The 16,384-nt window shown below is 49.6% G+C and overlaps 1 protein-coding gene across 5 annotated transcripts in view; it reads right to left on the reverse strand.

The window, feature by feature from the left end:
* Positions 1–16,384, reverse strand: part of plekhg4 (pleckstrin homology domain containing, family G (with RhoGef domain) member 4) — a 62,823-nt gene that overhangs the window by 4,950 nt on the left and 41,489 nt on the right. For all 5 annotated transcript variants that reach the window (XM_048262748.1, XM_048262747.1, XM_048262746.1 and 2 more), the window contains exons 14-16: positions 4,999–5,984; positions 1,756–2,005; positions 305–394 (exon numbers count right to left, since the gene is read on the reverse strand). In XM_048262748.1, the coding sequence (XP_048118705.1) occupies positions 305–394; positions 1,756–2,005; positions 4,999–5,984 (1,326 nt within the window). The remainder of the gene's footprint in view (positions 1–304; positions 395–1,755; positions 2,006–4,998; positions 5,985–16,384) is intronic.

The following is a 16,384-nucleotide window of genomic DNA, read 5'->3' on the forward strand; positions in this document are numbered from 1 at the left end:
TGTTGTTCTGTGTCATTCTCGAATACTGACCAAGCAGACATTCCCCAAAGCACTGAGTCACCCATATAAACCTTTGGTGTGCTCTCAGTGGTTTTGGCTGAGGTAGAGGATAAGAAATGCAAAAGGTCTTTCATCAATTGAGTTGGAATAAAATAACAAACGTGTCTGCGTCCACCCGGCTCTGTGGATATTGGATAATGGCCGGCCTTGTGCTGCACAGGTCTATGGCGGGCCTCCATGTATAACATGCCATGGTGAGGATATTATGCAGTGTAGTGCATTGGGCTTTGGAGTCGTCACTCACCCTAAAGAAGCAGTTGCCATGGCTGGCCAACAGAGCGTCCGACTTGGGCTTGTTCTTGCTGTACAGGGCATACAGTCCAAACTGGTCTTGCTGCAATTTATGAGAAAAGACAATATTTTCAGAAGTCATCCAGCAAACCAGACATTTTCCCTTTGACCCAAAGAATACCCTCCCTTGTTCTCAGGGAAATCGGCAATAAAGTAAAAACAGACATTTATTTGCTGTGTTTTGCTACGTCAGTTGTATTTTTGCAGAGTAGTTTTTGTGATAGGGGGCAAATTGTTTTACAGTCTGCTTTACGCTCATGCAAAATGTGCCCTAACGCTAAAAGTGACTCCCCTTGCCAAAAACCTGTCAAGTTGCTTTAACATTCCTACTGCAGCTCTGTGCTGTAAGCTCTCTCCTTGATGAGTCTGTATTAGTGTCTGACCTTTCCATTGCGTTCTCTGCTGTGGAAAATCAGTATAATAAACCCCAGAGTTCTAAATCAAAATGCTCCACTCAAGCCAGCAGTCAGGCCACAAATATGAGGGTGGAACAGAGACGGATGTAGAGCCATGGGCACATGAACGTCTGCGATTTTTCTTTCTTTCTTTTTCCTCTCAGTTCTGGCTTAATCTGGCTTTCTTTGATTTCCTTTTGAGCGTGTTTGGTAGTTCTGAGACAGCCCCACGGCCTGGAGCGAGGGGCAGTGTGAGATGAGGGGAGAGAGAGAGAGGGAGCGAGGGGCAGTATGAGATGAGGGGAGAGAGAGAGAGGGAGCGAGGGGCAGTATGAGATGAAGGGAGAGAGAGAGAGGGAGCGAGGGGCAGTATGAGATGAGGGGAGAGAGGGAGAGAGAGAGAGGGAGCGAGGGGCAGTATGAGATGAGGGGAGAGAGGGAGGGGGAGGAAGAGGGAGGGAGGCTGAGCTGAGGGGTGGGTCGACGCACTGCCAACACCAGAGCCACCTAGAGAGCGGACTTGGGTAAGAGGCGCTTCCCCATCTGTTTGTGCAGCTGCTCTCTGCTTGAGAGAATAAGCCCAGGTAAGACCGCCAAGTATGGGGAGAGGAGGGGGGTCACAGCAAAAATGAGCATGGGGTGATCTGACCCTCTGTTTCCCTCAACGCTCAGAAGCTTGTCTACTATATTTTTTCCATATGCCAATGTTGAAATAAATATTACAGAAATGTTGATTCTGATCTCTTTTTGATTATAAGTATGCTATTAATCACTGTAAACTTCAACCACCTAACCCCCTTGTCTTCATTAAGTTCCAACTGGAACAAGTCTATAGTACCCATGATCTTGATAAGTATGTCATCTGGAATACACACTGTGATCCTTGTTTATGTGTACGATAAAGTATGCAACTTCCTGCTGCCTTATATGTGGGTGAATACATGGGCATACATATTCACCAGTGCCAGTGTGTGGGCACATGTGTGGGTGAAGGCCAGCGAGCTCTTACGTGACGCAGGAAGCAGTGGCTGACACGCAGCGGGTGGTTGCAGCAGCTCTCCAGCTCCTTGAGGAAGTACTGGCTGTGGAAGTCCACCAGCTTCTCCAGGTTGCCGAAGATGACGCTGCGCTTGCCCCGCAGGTCCTGCGGCAGGTCGGCCCGCTCCATCTCAGGGAAGTAGTGGTCAATGATGTAGCGTAGCGAGCGCACGTACTCCCGCTCCGTCGTCACCATTTCGTCCACGATGTGGCGCAGCTTACTGTGAGGTAGAGGTAGACGGACACAAACATGACTAACTAAAGTTACGACCCTTACAATCGTTTCGTTTTAGAAATGTATTTGCTGTATTCACCCATATAATCCTGTACACATAATGCATTTAAATGTGTATTTTGTACTTGCAGAATGCCAAAGCACACAAAAATGCACATGCCAAAACACACAAAAATGTATAAATAAATTGTATAAATTCAAGAACACTTGAACAACTTTTCCATGAGGCAAAATCCTGCTGCAACGTGAAAGCTAACATAATCTGATGCACTGAATACACTGATGACCTTTTCAATAAACCAATTAAAGTCCATAAAAACATTTACAAACACAAAATGGTTTTCTGATACAGACAGAACACAGGAGCCACAGGAAAACAATGTTGGCTCCATGTCTTTGTCTTATCAGTACTTAGAATTGTATTATCAGGCAACCAATCTAATACCTTATTATTATCTTCCTTAACTGAATTTGAGGAGATTAATAGGCAGGCTAATCTTGACAATGAAACTCAATGCTTTTGTTATTGCTCGCCTTGGAGACTTACAAATGGTCAGTCTGGTATGACAGCCACAGAAATTAAAGCAGGAGGTTGGTCAGCGTAAAGAAAAAATGATATCAGATTATACGTCTCGCTAAGGAGCAGGGTCAAAAGATATGATTACAGCCCAGAACATAAACAACTTATCAGCCTCAGCCTCCCTTAGTTCCCACTGGTCATCTGAGTCCCACACAAATAGCAGCAGCAGGCTGTGATGGGGGCTGCCAGAGAACAGCGTGCTCTGTGTGTTTTGGTAGGGTGGACGGTGTCTCCTGTCCTGGCTATGGAGCCAGAGCTGCGAAAGGCTGTGTTGACGGCGCGAGCAGCGTGCTAATCTCAGCCTCGGAGGACATTACGGCTTATTCCCCCCCGCTATGGGGTCCCTGGCATCTGTCTGCTGTGTTTATCTCCAGTTTGCTCTGCTGCAGTGCAGCCAGGCCAGGCCAGACATGGAGCCTGCAGAGAGGGCATGTGGAGGCCTGGGCCACGCACACCAGAGAGAGAGACAGATAGACAGACAGGCCGACAGACAGACAGGGTGGCGTGCTGGGCAGGAGCAAGTCGAGCAGGGAGAGCGAAGGAAAAGGCAAGACGAGGGGAAGGAGACGGAGACGGAGTCCACACAGCTGAGATGAGAGTGGGACAGAAATAGAGTGCGGCTGCACAGGCTGGTCAAAACGCATGTGTGGGCGCCACCGTCCGTAGCCTGTGACCACACACGCAGAGCCCTCAGATACGCAGCACCCCTACTCCTCCTCCTCCCCCTGCACCTCCACACAGACACGCAGCCCCCCTACTCCTTCTCCCCCTACTCCTCCTTCTCCCCCTGCTCCTCCACACAGACACGCAGCACCCCTACTCCTCCTTTTCCCCCCTGCACCTCCACACAGACACGCACCCCCCCTACTCCACCTTTTACCCCTGCACCTCCACACAGACATGCAGCCCCCCCTACTCCTCCTTCTCCCCCTACTCCTCCTTCTCCCCCTGCTCCTCCACACAGACCAGGCTGGATAAGTTAACACTCTCTCTCTTACACACAGTGTCCACTCTCCCTACAATGACTACCAATATTCTCATATACATTTTCTCTGTCCCACTGGGTCCTTACCGAATCTGTGAACACCCACACACACACACAGATGATTTTGTGCTCCTTTCACACCCTTGCACCCTTGCCTTGCAGAAGCCAAACATTCCGACGCCACCATGGAGCAGAAACACTCTGTGTGTGTGTGTGTGTGTGTGTGTGTGTGTGTGTGTGTAAGGGGACTGACAGCAACCTCCTGGGAGTCTCGCTCCATCAAGCTAGAGTTCAGTGAGCGTCCCGAGGCCTGCTCTGAGGGAAGCCTCGCTCAGATTTCATTTCCAATAAAGCACGCATCTTGCTTTAGCCCTCCGCTTCATCTTGCAGAGCGTCTCAATGCTGGAAGGGAGGTTCAATTTCAGCCGAAATTAAGTCATCCCTTCAGAGGAAACTAGACCAAACTGGCCCCTATCTATCCACCACCAAAACAATGCCAACAACTACAAAAAGAAGAAAAAAAAGAAAGCAGAAGCAAAAATTCCACTTCTGTGGTACAATCTGTCTCCTCGGCTTGGTGATTTATGCTTTGTGATTTATGGGAAATCCATTGTTCTTGCTGTGTCCCCTGTAGTTTTTTTCTTTTAACCTTTTTTTTTTTTTTTTTTAAAAAAACAAACAAAAACGTTCTACGTTCACACTCTACTCTGTAGTTCCCACAATCCCCCCCCCCCCTGCCTTTCTCTCCTCTCTTAAAAAATTACTAGGGTTTGGGCCAGGGGTCTAATTGGGCTGAAGTTGCTTTGGCTGTAAACCAGCGGAAGACAAACGTGACAGGCGGGACATCAAAGCCCAGCGGAGGTTCTCATATGGATTAGCAATCAGGGGCACTGGGCCTTTCTAAGAGGGTCACAGGTGGTGGTGGTGGGGGGGGGCACTGGGGCTCAGTGTGCTGGAAAAGCCATTAGGAGAAGCTTTGGAGCCTCTAGGCAGTTTATATGGTCACCTCACACACACACACACACAAAACACAGACACATAGACAGAAAATGTGCGTGCGCACACAAATGCTCACATATACAAACTCACACACACACACACACACACACGACACATAGGCACGCACACTTTTGTGGTCTCTCTCTGTCTCACTTTTTCCAATCCATAGGCAAGTAAGCCCAAATGTACAACCGACTGCCTTCAAACATGCCCATCTGGAGTGTGTGCAGTGTGGAGAGTGTAAGCAAGTGGTGGGTCAATGGCGAGTTTTGTGGTGTTTTGTCAGGAGTCGCGTTACAGCGCACCAGCCTGATGGTATGTGGTGGGGCTGTATGACGTGACAGGATGTGGAACACGCAGAGACCGGCGAGGTATGGAATGTGAGGGGCGCAGAACGGCGCGGTGAGGTACCCACCTGCCCTTGGCGCGCGTCTCTGGCACGGGGCTGCCGCTGCAGCTGGAGGCTCCGGAGCGCAGGCTGTCGTTGGGCCAGCCGTGGGCGGCCGTCAGGCGGGGGCTGTAGGGTCGGTCGGCCACCTCCGTGCTGCTCACCTCCAGGCCCTTGATGAAGACGCCCGTGTTGCCACGGCGCGCCGGCTCGCTCAGAGTCCGCTGGCACGTGCCGTAGCGCGAGGCTTCCAGGCCGGCCGCGTCGAAGCTCTGCGTCTTGCGCAGCACGCGCCGGTGGCCCATCTCCCCCAGGGAGGGGAGCCCGGGGCTAAAGGAGCACGAGGAGGAGGCCGTGGAGGAGGTGGAGGAGGTGCGGGGGTGAGGGTGAGGAAGGGGGTGGGACTCCTCGGTTGACGTGCTGCGGGTGAGACGGTGGGCGCTGAGAGGGGTGTGGGGCGGCACGCGCTGATCGCTGCCGCAGTAAGGGCTGCCCACAGGGGTCCTGCAGGGGTCCAGCCATGCCCCCGCTGCAGGGCTGCATGGGCTGGAGGCGGCGCTAGACAGACTGGACTGTGAGGACAGCCGCTCGCGGCCCCAGGCCCCGGAAAACGCCTTTCTGCAGGAGAAGGACAAGCTGCTGCTACGGTCCTGCGCCTGGGAGCGGGAGGAGACGTCAGAGAGGCGTCTGGGCGTCCCGCCGTCGCCGCCGCCACCAGGATCCGAGGTTAGCGAGCGTCGTGTCCGCAAGGCCGCCTCCAGCTTCTTCTCAAACATCTGCTTGGTCTCCTGGCACTTGGACCAGGCAAACTTCCACTGCTTGAGGCCCTGCTCGCTCTTCAGCTCCCCAGCCAGCTCCTTCATCTCCTGGAAGCGCGGGTCGGGGATCGGGGGGTGCTGGCCGCGGTAGTCCTCCAGGTAGTTTATGACGCCCTGGCACTTTTCGGGCACGCTGCAGTCCTCCATGCTGACGCAGGCCAGGTGGCGCATGCCCTCCAGCGCCCACTCATATGCCTGTGGGCACACAGAGAGACAGGAGAAGACATTAAAATACGTGCACACACACACACACAGACACAAACAGGACATCAAGTCTTCACACAAAGAAAGAGTACATTAGGAGATATGCAATGATATCTGAAATGATAGGAGATGATATATGATATGAGAAAATACCATGTACACAACAGCTACTGGCACAGCCGAAGGGTGGAAGACAGAGATTGAAAGAGAAAGAAAGAGAACGAAATAAGGAAAACGACAGGAATTACAGGAGTGAGAAGGGTTCTCCCCCACAATGGGACTCTTTACGCGTGTTAGAGTAGAGACAAGAAAGCTTTTATGGGTGGTGGAAGAGCTCTCTGTTTCCCACACACATACACACCGCACACACTTTCCACACACACTCTCCACACAGTGGAGGCAATTCTGCTCGGTGCTGTGGGTGAGGATGAGAGAACAGGATGGAACCCGGGGCTCTAAAAGAGGAAGCCCCAACAAAGAAATGGTCAAAGAGAAAGAGAAAGAAAGCCAGAGAGCTCCAGCACAGATCACTCTTCAAGGCCGCTTTGAGAAGACCTACAGTTAAGAAGCGCTAAACATCTCTACTTTCCGACATATAATCCAAATTTACAACTGCTCACGCATAAATCCCCAGCAAACTCAGCCAAGGGCTCTGAAAGCCTCTTGGGACAAGCAGCCCGTAAGATTCACACCTTTGTAAGAATCCGTCACAGTTTTGGGCCAATGCTGGGTTCCCCTTCGTAAAATAAGAACAGAGAAAGAAAGAGAGAAAGGGAGAGAGAGAGTGAGAGTGTGTGTAATATCCCTCCACACACAAGGATACTCTCCACAGGCAACTACTGGGGTAATTCTACAGGGATTAGAGGAGGACATCAAACACACACACACACACACACACACATACACACTGCTGCGATCCACAAAAAAGAACTTGTCCACTGAGACATTCCAGCCATCATCTTGAGAGCGGGAGGGAGAGAAATTCCTCTCACATTCTCTCCGTGGGAGGAAGCTTCTCTCTCCCTCTCTCTCTCTTTCTCTGTTGACACAGAGCATCTTTCTTTTTCTGCTTTTCTTTTCTGTCCTCCCAAGGTTACCACCCTTTTTTTTTGCTGGTAGGTGCTACTTCTACAGGCAGCCCGCACTCGGCAGACATCTCCCCTGGCGAGGCCCTGTCTCCGCTGATGCCAGAGAGCGTGACCCCCACGGGAGGCTGAGGTGACACGGCGGCCACATACCAGCATTTCAGCGCCGCAGCTCCAAGCTACTGCAGTCATGGAGAGGTCCACAGAGGTCACTCCGCGCTAACAATGCCGGTTACAAATGGGTGACAGCCACCACCAAAAACAGAGAGCCAGGGAGAATGGAGAGAGAGAGGGAGAGGGTGAGAGAGAGAGAGAGAGAAAGAGAGAGAGGACAAATACTGTGAGGCAAAGAAGGTATGACCCTTGCCGCTGCCCAGGCATAATGAATTTCAGAGACCCTGCTCACAAATTATTTGAAATAGTTTAACGGTTTCAGGGCTGGGCTTACTGTGTAGACAGAGCATGGGAATGTCTCCATGGCCAAACTGGCAGTTCACCAAAGAGGCTACCTAAAGACGGCCCAGGCCGCACCAGGGGTGAGACTGGGCGTTTATCTTCACGAGGGGAAATCGCTCTCATCAAACCTGACTTGAATTCTTCATGCATTCTCACGCGGTGAAAAAAACCCAAGGGAGACGGTAAAACGAGTAAAACAATTCATTTGATTCCGCCCCGTGCGGCACATTGGAGAGAAAGAGCAGCGAGGGAAAGGGCTGTGGATGACATCATCTTTAAAATGGCAGATCGAGCTGGGGGGCTTTGAAGTGTGAATGGTTAGTGCGGGGAGGAGTGTTTGATTGGTGAGGGGGCCTGAAGAGAAAGCCCTGAGAGGAGGCCTGGGTGCGCTGCTCTCTAAAGACGGTGCTTTTAGGCGGCCACAAAGGGGCCTGCACTCTTTTGAGCACAGAGGAGAGGGACAGAGGGAGGAGGGGGCAGAGTCATAAAAGACCTGGGTGGTAGGGTGAGAGAGAGAGTGTGTGTGTGTGTGTGTGTGTGTGTTTGAGAGAGAGAGGGGGAGAGAGAGATGGGCCTTGCCAAGCCTTGAGCTTTTTGTACACAGGGATAAATTAAAACTTCCAGCCAGCTAAGTGGGTCGAGTGGAGGTTTTTTAATACTGAAAAGAACTCCTTTCTTCTCTATTTCTTACCAGCACAAAAGGAGGCAATCTGTGATCTCATCTCTCAGTCACGACAAGAATTTGTTTTTCCGAGACTATGGGTGTATCTTTCAAAAGCACGAAAAGGGCATTGCCTGCTTTGCCTAATAAGAAAATGCAGCCTTGGAATTCCACCGGTTACCGTGCCCTGACACATTCACATCCCACGACTTCGGTGCTTTAACGGATGACAGCCCATCATTCTTCAATTTAATCAGCACATTTGCTGAGGGCAATTGGGCATCTATGTCATTCGGTCAGAGTTCAGTGGCTTCGACTGGGAGTTTCACCTCTGCAGTGTAATGCGATGGGCATCGCTGGCTAAACACTATTGACTGGAATCACCTCTATTCATGACGGCCAGAGGAGTAGGCACAGATGGGCCCCATTAGGAAGGCTGACAACCTCCCAGCCTTGGTGGAGGGCTTGCTGAAGAAGAGGCTCTCCACCGTGTCCCGTACTCCGGTCCTTTAATTGGGGTAGAGGGGCTTGTGTGACCTGGCTGGTGGATGGCACGGGAAGGTGAACCCAGAGCTGTGTTGGTCCTCAGGAAATGAGGTTGGGCCACACACACACAGAAAGAGAATAAGAGAGACAGAGAGAGGAAGAAAAAGGACAGAGAGAGAGAGATAGAGGAGCAGGCCTTTCTAATTAAGGCCCATGCAGCGTGACGGACCACAAACAAGCCTGAACTACCTCCAGTGAGACTCAAGGGAAGAGCCTCTTCTTCGCTCCTCCAGTTTAGAGCCTTTTTTATGAAGTGACTGAACGGACTTTATAGACACAAATAAACTCAACAAAGGGCCCGAAGGCCAGTGAGAGCTGTGGGAATAGCACCGCTCCATCTGAGTCATGACACTGGAGAGAGACCACTACAAAAGACTGAAAACGATACTCGCCACTTACAATTTGACGTTACCACACAAAAATACTGTTAGATGTGGTTTACCAGCCAGATTATGAGTCACAATGGTGCATGTAATGCAAAGCTCTATAATCTGCTGATTTGTGCTCATAACTGTCTGTTTATTCTAGGCAAATGATTCTAAAGGGAAAAGGCCAAGCTGTGTTTTCGTTTGCAATCCTTTTGTCCCGCAACAGCTGCTTTTCTCCAGGCAGACGTGAGCAAAGGAATGCTCCTGCCAGCAGCACAGGCATCTCTGAAAAATGAAATAACGTCACTGCACTGGCTGGCACCTGTATGATAAGTAGCACCCCAATGACTTCACTTCTTGCATTATTATTCCAGATTATTTTGGGGCCAGTGATCCAAGGAATGGGTGGCTGCCTGTTGCTGAGACAACTCTTTGGGGTGCATTGTTTGCGGCACATTGTGCTCTGGCTGACAGCTAACATATGCACGTGTCTGCTGCGTTAGAGAAGTTCCCATGTCTTTGACTGGTGCTTTATGAATGTCAATGCCTGTGGAGATGGCCTGCAGGAGAGTGTTGAGCGATGGCATGCATAAGCAAATGGATCACACACATGCACACACACAAGACACACACAACACACACACTTATCCAAACACACACACACAGTCACACACACACACACACACACACACACACACACACACACACACACACACACACACACACAAAGCACAAAAGTGATGGTGATGGGAGAGGTCTAGCAACAGATGCGTGTCCCAACGCCCCTCTCCACCATTGTCCCACCCCCACCACGAGCACACTTTTTGTTACTAAAGGGACCTTGATTTTGAAATGGAGTGTGCTAGATAATCTAATTCGATATGCAGAACAGGCTAAAGAGGGGTCCATCAGTGGCAGCTGCTCTCTAGAGAAAAAACCAACCCCCCCCCAAAAAAAAAAATACCCCCCTATCTTCTCTTCTACCCCCCACTTACAACACTTCCACATCTGACAAAACTGTCGCCTGATGGGCCGAGTCTAAAGGGTGTCAGGACTACTTTCAGCGTAGCGAACGCTCTCTGACTAACCTCTGTTGACACTGTGGAACACAAACGATAATAAAACAGGACGCACAGTCAAAACGAAAAAGATGGGCAATTACTGGAGGTACAAGTACATGTAAATAAGGAGCAGATGCTGAACAAATTGAGGCGGTTTAACGGTGAAAGGATTGGGTGGAGGGGGGTGCTAAGGGGTAGCGGTTTCTGATTGTAGAATGGTTCACTGGTTTTATTGAGGCTAATGATGGTTGGGAAAGAAGAAAAAAAGAAAAGAAAAAAAAAAAGCTAAGAACGGGATTCCAACTTACAGGCATGTGCGGGGGCCCTCTAGATCACGTGAGCAACAATAATATGCACTCAATCTAGATTTTACGACTCCAGCAGGAAACAAGGGGAGGCTGGGGGGTTGATGATGTGGCTGCAGACGAAGCCTGTGCAATGGGGTTGCTGTCTGCATCCAGTCTGAAATGGGGTTCAATGCTGTCTGTTCCATCCAGTCTGAACTTCACAGCAGGTCATTCTGGTAGTCAAACTGCCATGACTTTTATGTTCAATCAGTCACTGACTACCGTGAGATAGCAACTGTTGTCCTGTTCCTGATCTTGGAAAACTGATCTTGGACCATGACTCCTGTAAGATTTCCTTATCAAATTTATGACAAGGATAACACCTCTAAGTTACAGCAGTTTACTTACTGTTCACAGCAGGTCATTCCTGGTTCAATTTAATCAAACTGAGAAACCAGATATTTACATGACCTTGTCTGGGGGCCTAAGAACAATAAAAATACTTTTGAGAGTTAGCCTAGTTTGTGCATGTGTGTGTAAGTGTGCATTTGAGTTCATAATTGAGAACAGGGGGGCTTCAGATGTGTGGGGCAGAGTGGGAAGGGGGAGAAGGGGTTTAAAGAACCTTCAGAGGGGGCTGGGAACCCAAAGCCTGCTGAGCGAGCCAATCACACGCCAGCAGCACCATTGGTCTGCATCGGTCTGTCAGTAATCAGTCTGATTCACAATACTGAGCGCTATGAGGCCAGCTCAGACACTAAAAAGGGGAGCAAGACCGCTTATTAAGTCACTCACCCCCTTTCCTCCATGATAAAATATCACCCTGATATTTTATCACCCTGGGGGGGGGGGACAGGGACTAGGACAGGAGGGACCTAAGGCCTCCAAAAGTGAGTTGGGTCTTTTGTTCTCCTTCCTCCTTTCACTCAAAAAAGAGGCTTCACTGCCCACTGAGTGGAGATGGATATTGGAAAGCCTGGCTACTTGACATCAACAAATATGTTGTCTGCAGATTTAGCATTTGAAAAACCCCTCATTCCAAACCCATGAGTAAAGCACAAGGAATGCAAAGCACATGGAACACAATGGGGGTGATCAATGGTGTGGTATAGTTTTAATGCATTGTGGATTAGCCCAATTTGTAAAGTTCCCATTAAGAGGAGAAGCTGAAATCAAAAATGCAGTCCTCCCAACAATCAGAGTGCAGCTTTGATGCCCAACCTCATTATTAACAGCTCTCACAACACATGCCAGCCAGGTGGCTAATTAGTCCGAGGTAAACTTGCTCCAGTGATTTGTTGACATGTCATTAACAAGCTGTGCTCTTATAAAAAAAAAGTGTTGAGCTTTGCATTGTGTCTTTTTCCTCTTGGTAGGTGGGGGGTTCTGCCTCTGGGGCACGTTTGTTTATCATCATCATCATTGCAGGGCTTGCTGCATAGATTTGCACAGGGCCGTGCAGTGTTTTGTTACCACAGGTGCTCACCCCCAGCTTTCCCCTGTGCAACAGTGTAGGTCCACACAACTTTGTGGCAGGAAGCCCCCAGTCAATGTGCAACAATGGATTGACAGGCCTAATTAAAAGAGCATGGGGCTTGTTTTTGTCCTTTAGAGGCCAGTCCCTTGGTGTCCGTTGGGGCTGGGGTGGCGGAGGAGGAGGATTTGGAGGGGGTGGGGACGGATCTGTGTTTGGGGGCTCCTGGGAGAGACAGCGGCCCCGTGGGGATCCATGCCTCGAGCCCAGTCAAGCAGCATGATCAGAAGCATGTTCAGCCGTCCGTGGGCATTCAGGCCAGCCCAATCAGATGAAAGGGAGCAGTGGAGACCCCCACTTGGAGGGAAACTCTCCTGTCCCCATCCATTATGGCCATTATGGTTTTTACAGAGGCATGGATAACTGTCATGGACCACGTTGCCTGAGAGCCACTGGCTAATGATGTAGCTAACCAGGGATCTGACATGGCGAGGGTTATTACCTCCCACCTCAACACTAATTGGCTAACTTCTGTGTGGAAACTAGCTTCACCTTTCTTTTCCTTCCTTAGCATCTGTATCCCTCTCTTGTCTCTCTCATCTGTAACACTCTCACTCTCTCTCTTTGCTTTTCTGTTTCACCGCCTCCTCTTGCACTCTTATCAGAGAGGAAAGTCAAATCTCGTCAGGAGGACACCTGGCTTTGAGATATGGCTCACAGCGCAATAAACCCTACCCCCCAAAACTCACTCCTTTCCTGGACAGACAGGCGACAGCTGTGCTGGCTTCACCGTGTAATATCAAGCAGAGAGGCTCACATCAGGCCTAGCAGAAACAGGAGAGCACTAGCAGTCCCCACAGGCTGTGGTGTTGTAAAGCAATCAACACATCATGATGTGACTAAACAATGCCCTGGCTTTATCAGTGATAATAGACAGGACAGGAAGAAGAGGAAAGACTCATTTCTGGTGGCCTCAGGCTGATTGGGGGCAGCAATATCCCAGCAGCAGTCCAGACTTGCTGTACAATTTTCAAAATGGAAATGAGCTGGTCAGTCCCTCTGAGCAAACACCCTCAAACATCACACTGTAATTAACACCCACACCACAGCTGGCTTCTCCACAGAGCTCTCTCCCCAACTTTCATTTAAAAGTACCCCACAGGCTTAAAGAGGGGGGAGAAGATAGATGGGGGTGGGGTAGGGAGGGAGAGTTAGTAAACTCAAGATAGAGGAGTGACTGTGCGATAGTAAACCCACTGCCCCCAACAATCCTCCTGACCACTTGCCGCTCCATGCTTCGCTACACACTAAAGACAAGAAAGGGCACCAAGTACACAGTTCAGACACAGTGCAAGCTGGCTGAAATTTAACACGAAAGTACCTTAAAAGAACAAAGTCTAAAGTAAGAAGAAGGCAAACAAAGATGATGCACAACTTCTTCATATTCCCAAACAGGATTAAGCCAGTGCATGACAACAACAACACAAGACGAGCCCAAGAAACCACACACAGCACTAGTTCTACACTGATAGTTCCATTCTGGTCCAGTTCTACCTAACCACTGAAAGAAGCTCTGTGCAGCGCAGTCCTACCTCTCCGTGGCTGGGGGCTTGCTCCTGCTCGGGTAAGGCACCGTTAGTCCCATGAGCGGGACAGGGAGCTGCAGCGGTCATCCTGTGAGATCTACACACTGACTACTGGGAGCACACTGAGCCACTGGCGCCCGCTCTCCCCACTCATGCACACCTCCTCCCACCTCCCCTCTATTCACAGGCAAATGCTAGTCCAAATACCAGATGGGCCAGCCCCAGCAACTGGGGCTAGCTGAGAAGAGGAGGAGGAGAGGGAGGGAGGGAGGGAGGGAGAGGGAGAGGAGGGGGGGAGAGTGGGGAGGGGGATGGGAAGGGTGTCTGTCGCCGACACTACAAAGCCACTTGCTTTAAGTGAAGGGTGGGGGGTGGCCAAAGGGAAGATGGAGTGAGAGAAAGCAAAACTTGGCACTGGAGTGCTACCTGGACTCCTTGAACCCAATAAGCTGAGAGGTTGTGTGTGTGTGAGTCTACAGTAGCAGCGCTGATGGATGATCTGAAGCCAAACCCCATTGTCTTTTATTGTTCAATGCACAGTACACACTGTTATGGCTTGACAAATGGGACTGTGGAAGAATGGTCCATTAAAGTTTGAATTTTTGTGATCCCCTCCGGGCTCTCAAACCTCGCTGCTGGAGGTAAACAACCAATGAACACTTCCAAACACATAGCGGACAAATCCTGTGGGAGAAAGTGCAAGCAGAGAGAGAGAGAGAAGAGAAAGAAGAGTATTTGTGACAGGGGAAGTGGAGTGGGAAGTTTTCTTGGTATGATTCCATTTTCTGAGCCATTGTCACTGGGACTTCTAGCTGGGCCTTTCAGATGCTAATTCTCCTCGGTGGTCGGCTGCTGAGAAGGAAGTGTGGCAGGAGCCTGGCAGAGTAAACTGTGCTCCTCAGAGACACTGGGTATCAATGTCCTGATCAATACACAGCCGCTCGCCGGCTGTTACACAGCACTCCAGCTCTCCATATCGATATCTTGGGAGAGAAGCCCCCGTATATGCACTTACAATTGCCTTCTGAAACCACAGAAAAATGACCATGCCAGCACTGGTGTGAGAAAAACCCTGTGTGTGTACTTTAGGAAAAGAAGTTTGACTAATGTGGTCTGGAAACGCTGGCTAGGGGTTAAATTCTTTTGTGAAGGGTTGAGGTGCTTGGCAATCATTAATAATGAGCTTGGCGAGAGGACCTTCAACAGAGAGGTGCCGTTTCCTCTTGTTTATCAATGTGTATGTCTTGGCTTCCTACAAGAAAACACCCAGACCCTTCTTTCAATGAACCCATTCAGCTGTAGCGCAAACAAACCTCACTGAATTCAGAGCGAATTATGACAGCTTAGCTCATTCAACAGCAATGAAACTGAGAAAAGGTTTCAGCATTGAACTTAAATAAATACTGGCTCTGTGTTATGTTAATGTAAGGGAAGTTTCCGTTTTTCTGTTAGCGAAACTTCCATCACACATACAGCACCCTTTGTAACACTTTCATTTAGAATTTAGAGTTACTTTTTGACACAGAGATTTCTGACAGACATGCTTTAAAAGTTAATGTTTCCAGCGCTCATGTTGTGTTTTTTGTAGGGCAGGGTCATGCATTAACCTGAGGCCAATGGGCTGTGTTTAAGTGGCTCCGACACCAAGGCTCAGTCTGACACTCTGCAGGTCCAGTGGGCACGACTGATGTGCCACAGACCCTTTGTCCTCGAATCAACTCTGTGAGGAATCATCCCAGTGATTCGCCGCCCCCCTCTTTCCTTTGTACCTCCATAGAGGCCATCTGGAGCACTGAGTGGGTCAGTGAACGAACACGTGACGGGACAGTGAGGGCAGAACAGCCCAGGGAGGATGCCCAGCCCCTGCCCTTAGGCACTATCGCTGCATGGTTCTGCATGGTCTCAACAAAGACCCCATCCTCCTCATAGCGAAAACTGTCACTTTTTCTCAATTGATTCTCCTGGGCATGCTTAGCTGCAGGGCTATCTCAAAGTCAAAGTCAAAGTCAAAGTCAGCTTTATTGTCAATTTCTTCACATGTTCCAGACATACAAAGAGATCGAAATTACGTTTCTCACTATCCCACGGTGAAGACAAGACATATTTGACCAATTTTAAGTCCACAGACAAACATAACATTCAAGTAAAAAACAAAAAGTAAGTAAATAAGTAAATAAGAGGGCACATATAATAATAATGAAAAATAAGAGCAGCAAAATTTTGTTGAAATTGTGCATAGACAGTCAATAAAATACTAGTGCAAATACTGTAAAATACTATAAAATACTGTTTGACCTAAGTAATAAAGAAAGTGGCATAGTGGTGCAAGTTATGTAAGAGCAGCAGAAGTGTTGTGTTTTCAGGACAACAACACCAAGTTGTAAAGTGTACAAGTGTGCAAGTGTTCAAGTGTGCAGGTGGAGTAGTGCAGGCGGCCATTGTGGGTCCAATGTCCAGGATGTTATGTAGCTGAGGGTGGAGGGGAGAGGAGGGAGAGAGTTCAGCATCCTTACAGCTTGGTGTATGAAGCTGTTAGTGAGTCTGGTAGTCTTGGGGGCGCAGGCTTCTGTACCTCTTCCCAGAGGGCAGTAGATCAAACAGATTGTGAGCGGGGTGACTTGCATCACTCACAATTTTTTGGTCGCCTTGCGGGTGAGGTGGGTGGTGTAAATGTCCTTCAGGGGGGGGAGTGAAGCACCAATGATCCTTCCAGCTGTGTTCACTGCGCTGCAGGGCTTTCCTGTTGTATTCAGTGCAGCTTCCGCCCCACACAGCGATACAGCTGGAGAGGATGCTCTCAATGGTGCCTCGGTAGAATGTGGTCATGATGGCTGGTGGAGCACTTGCTTCGCCCTGAGTTTTCGCAG

This window comes from Alosa alosa, chromosome 14 (assembly GCF_017589495.1).
Source record: "Alosa alosa isolate M-15738 ecotype Scorff River chromosome 14, AALO_Geno_1.1, whole genome shotgun sequence".
Taxonomy (NCBI): Eukaryota; Metazoa; Chordata; class Actinopteri; order Clupeiformes; family Clupeidae; genus Alosa; species Alosa alosa.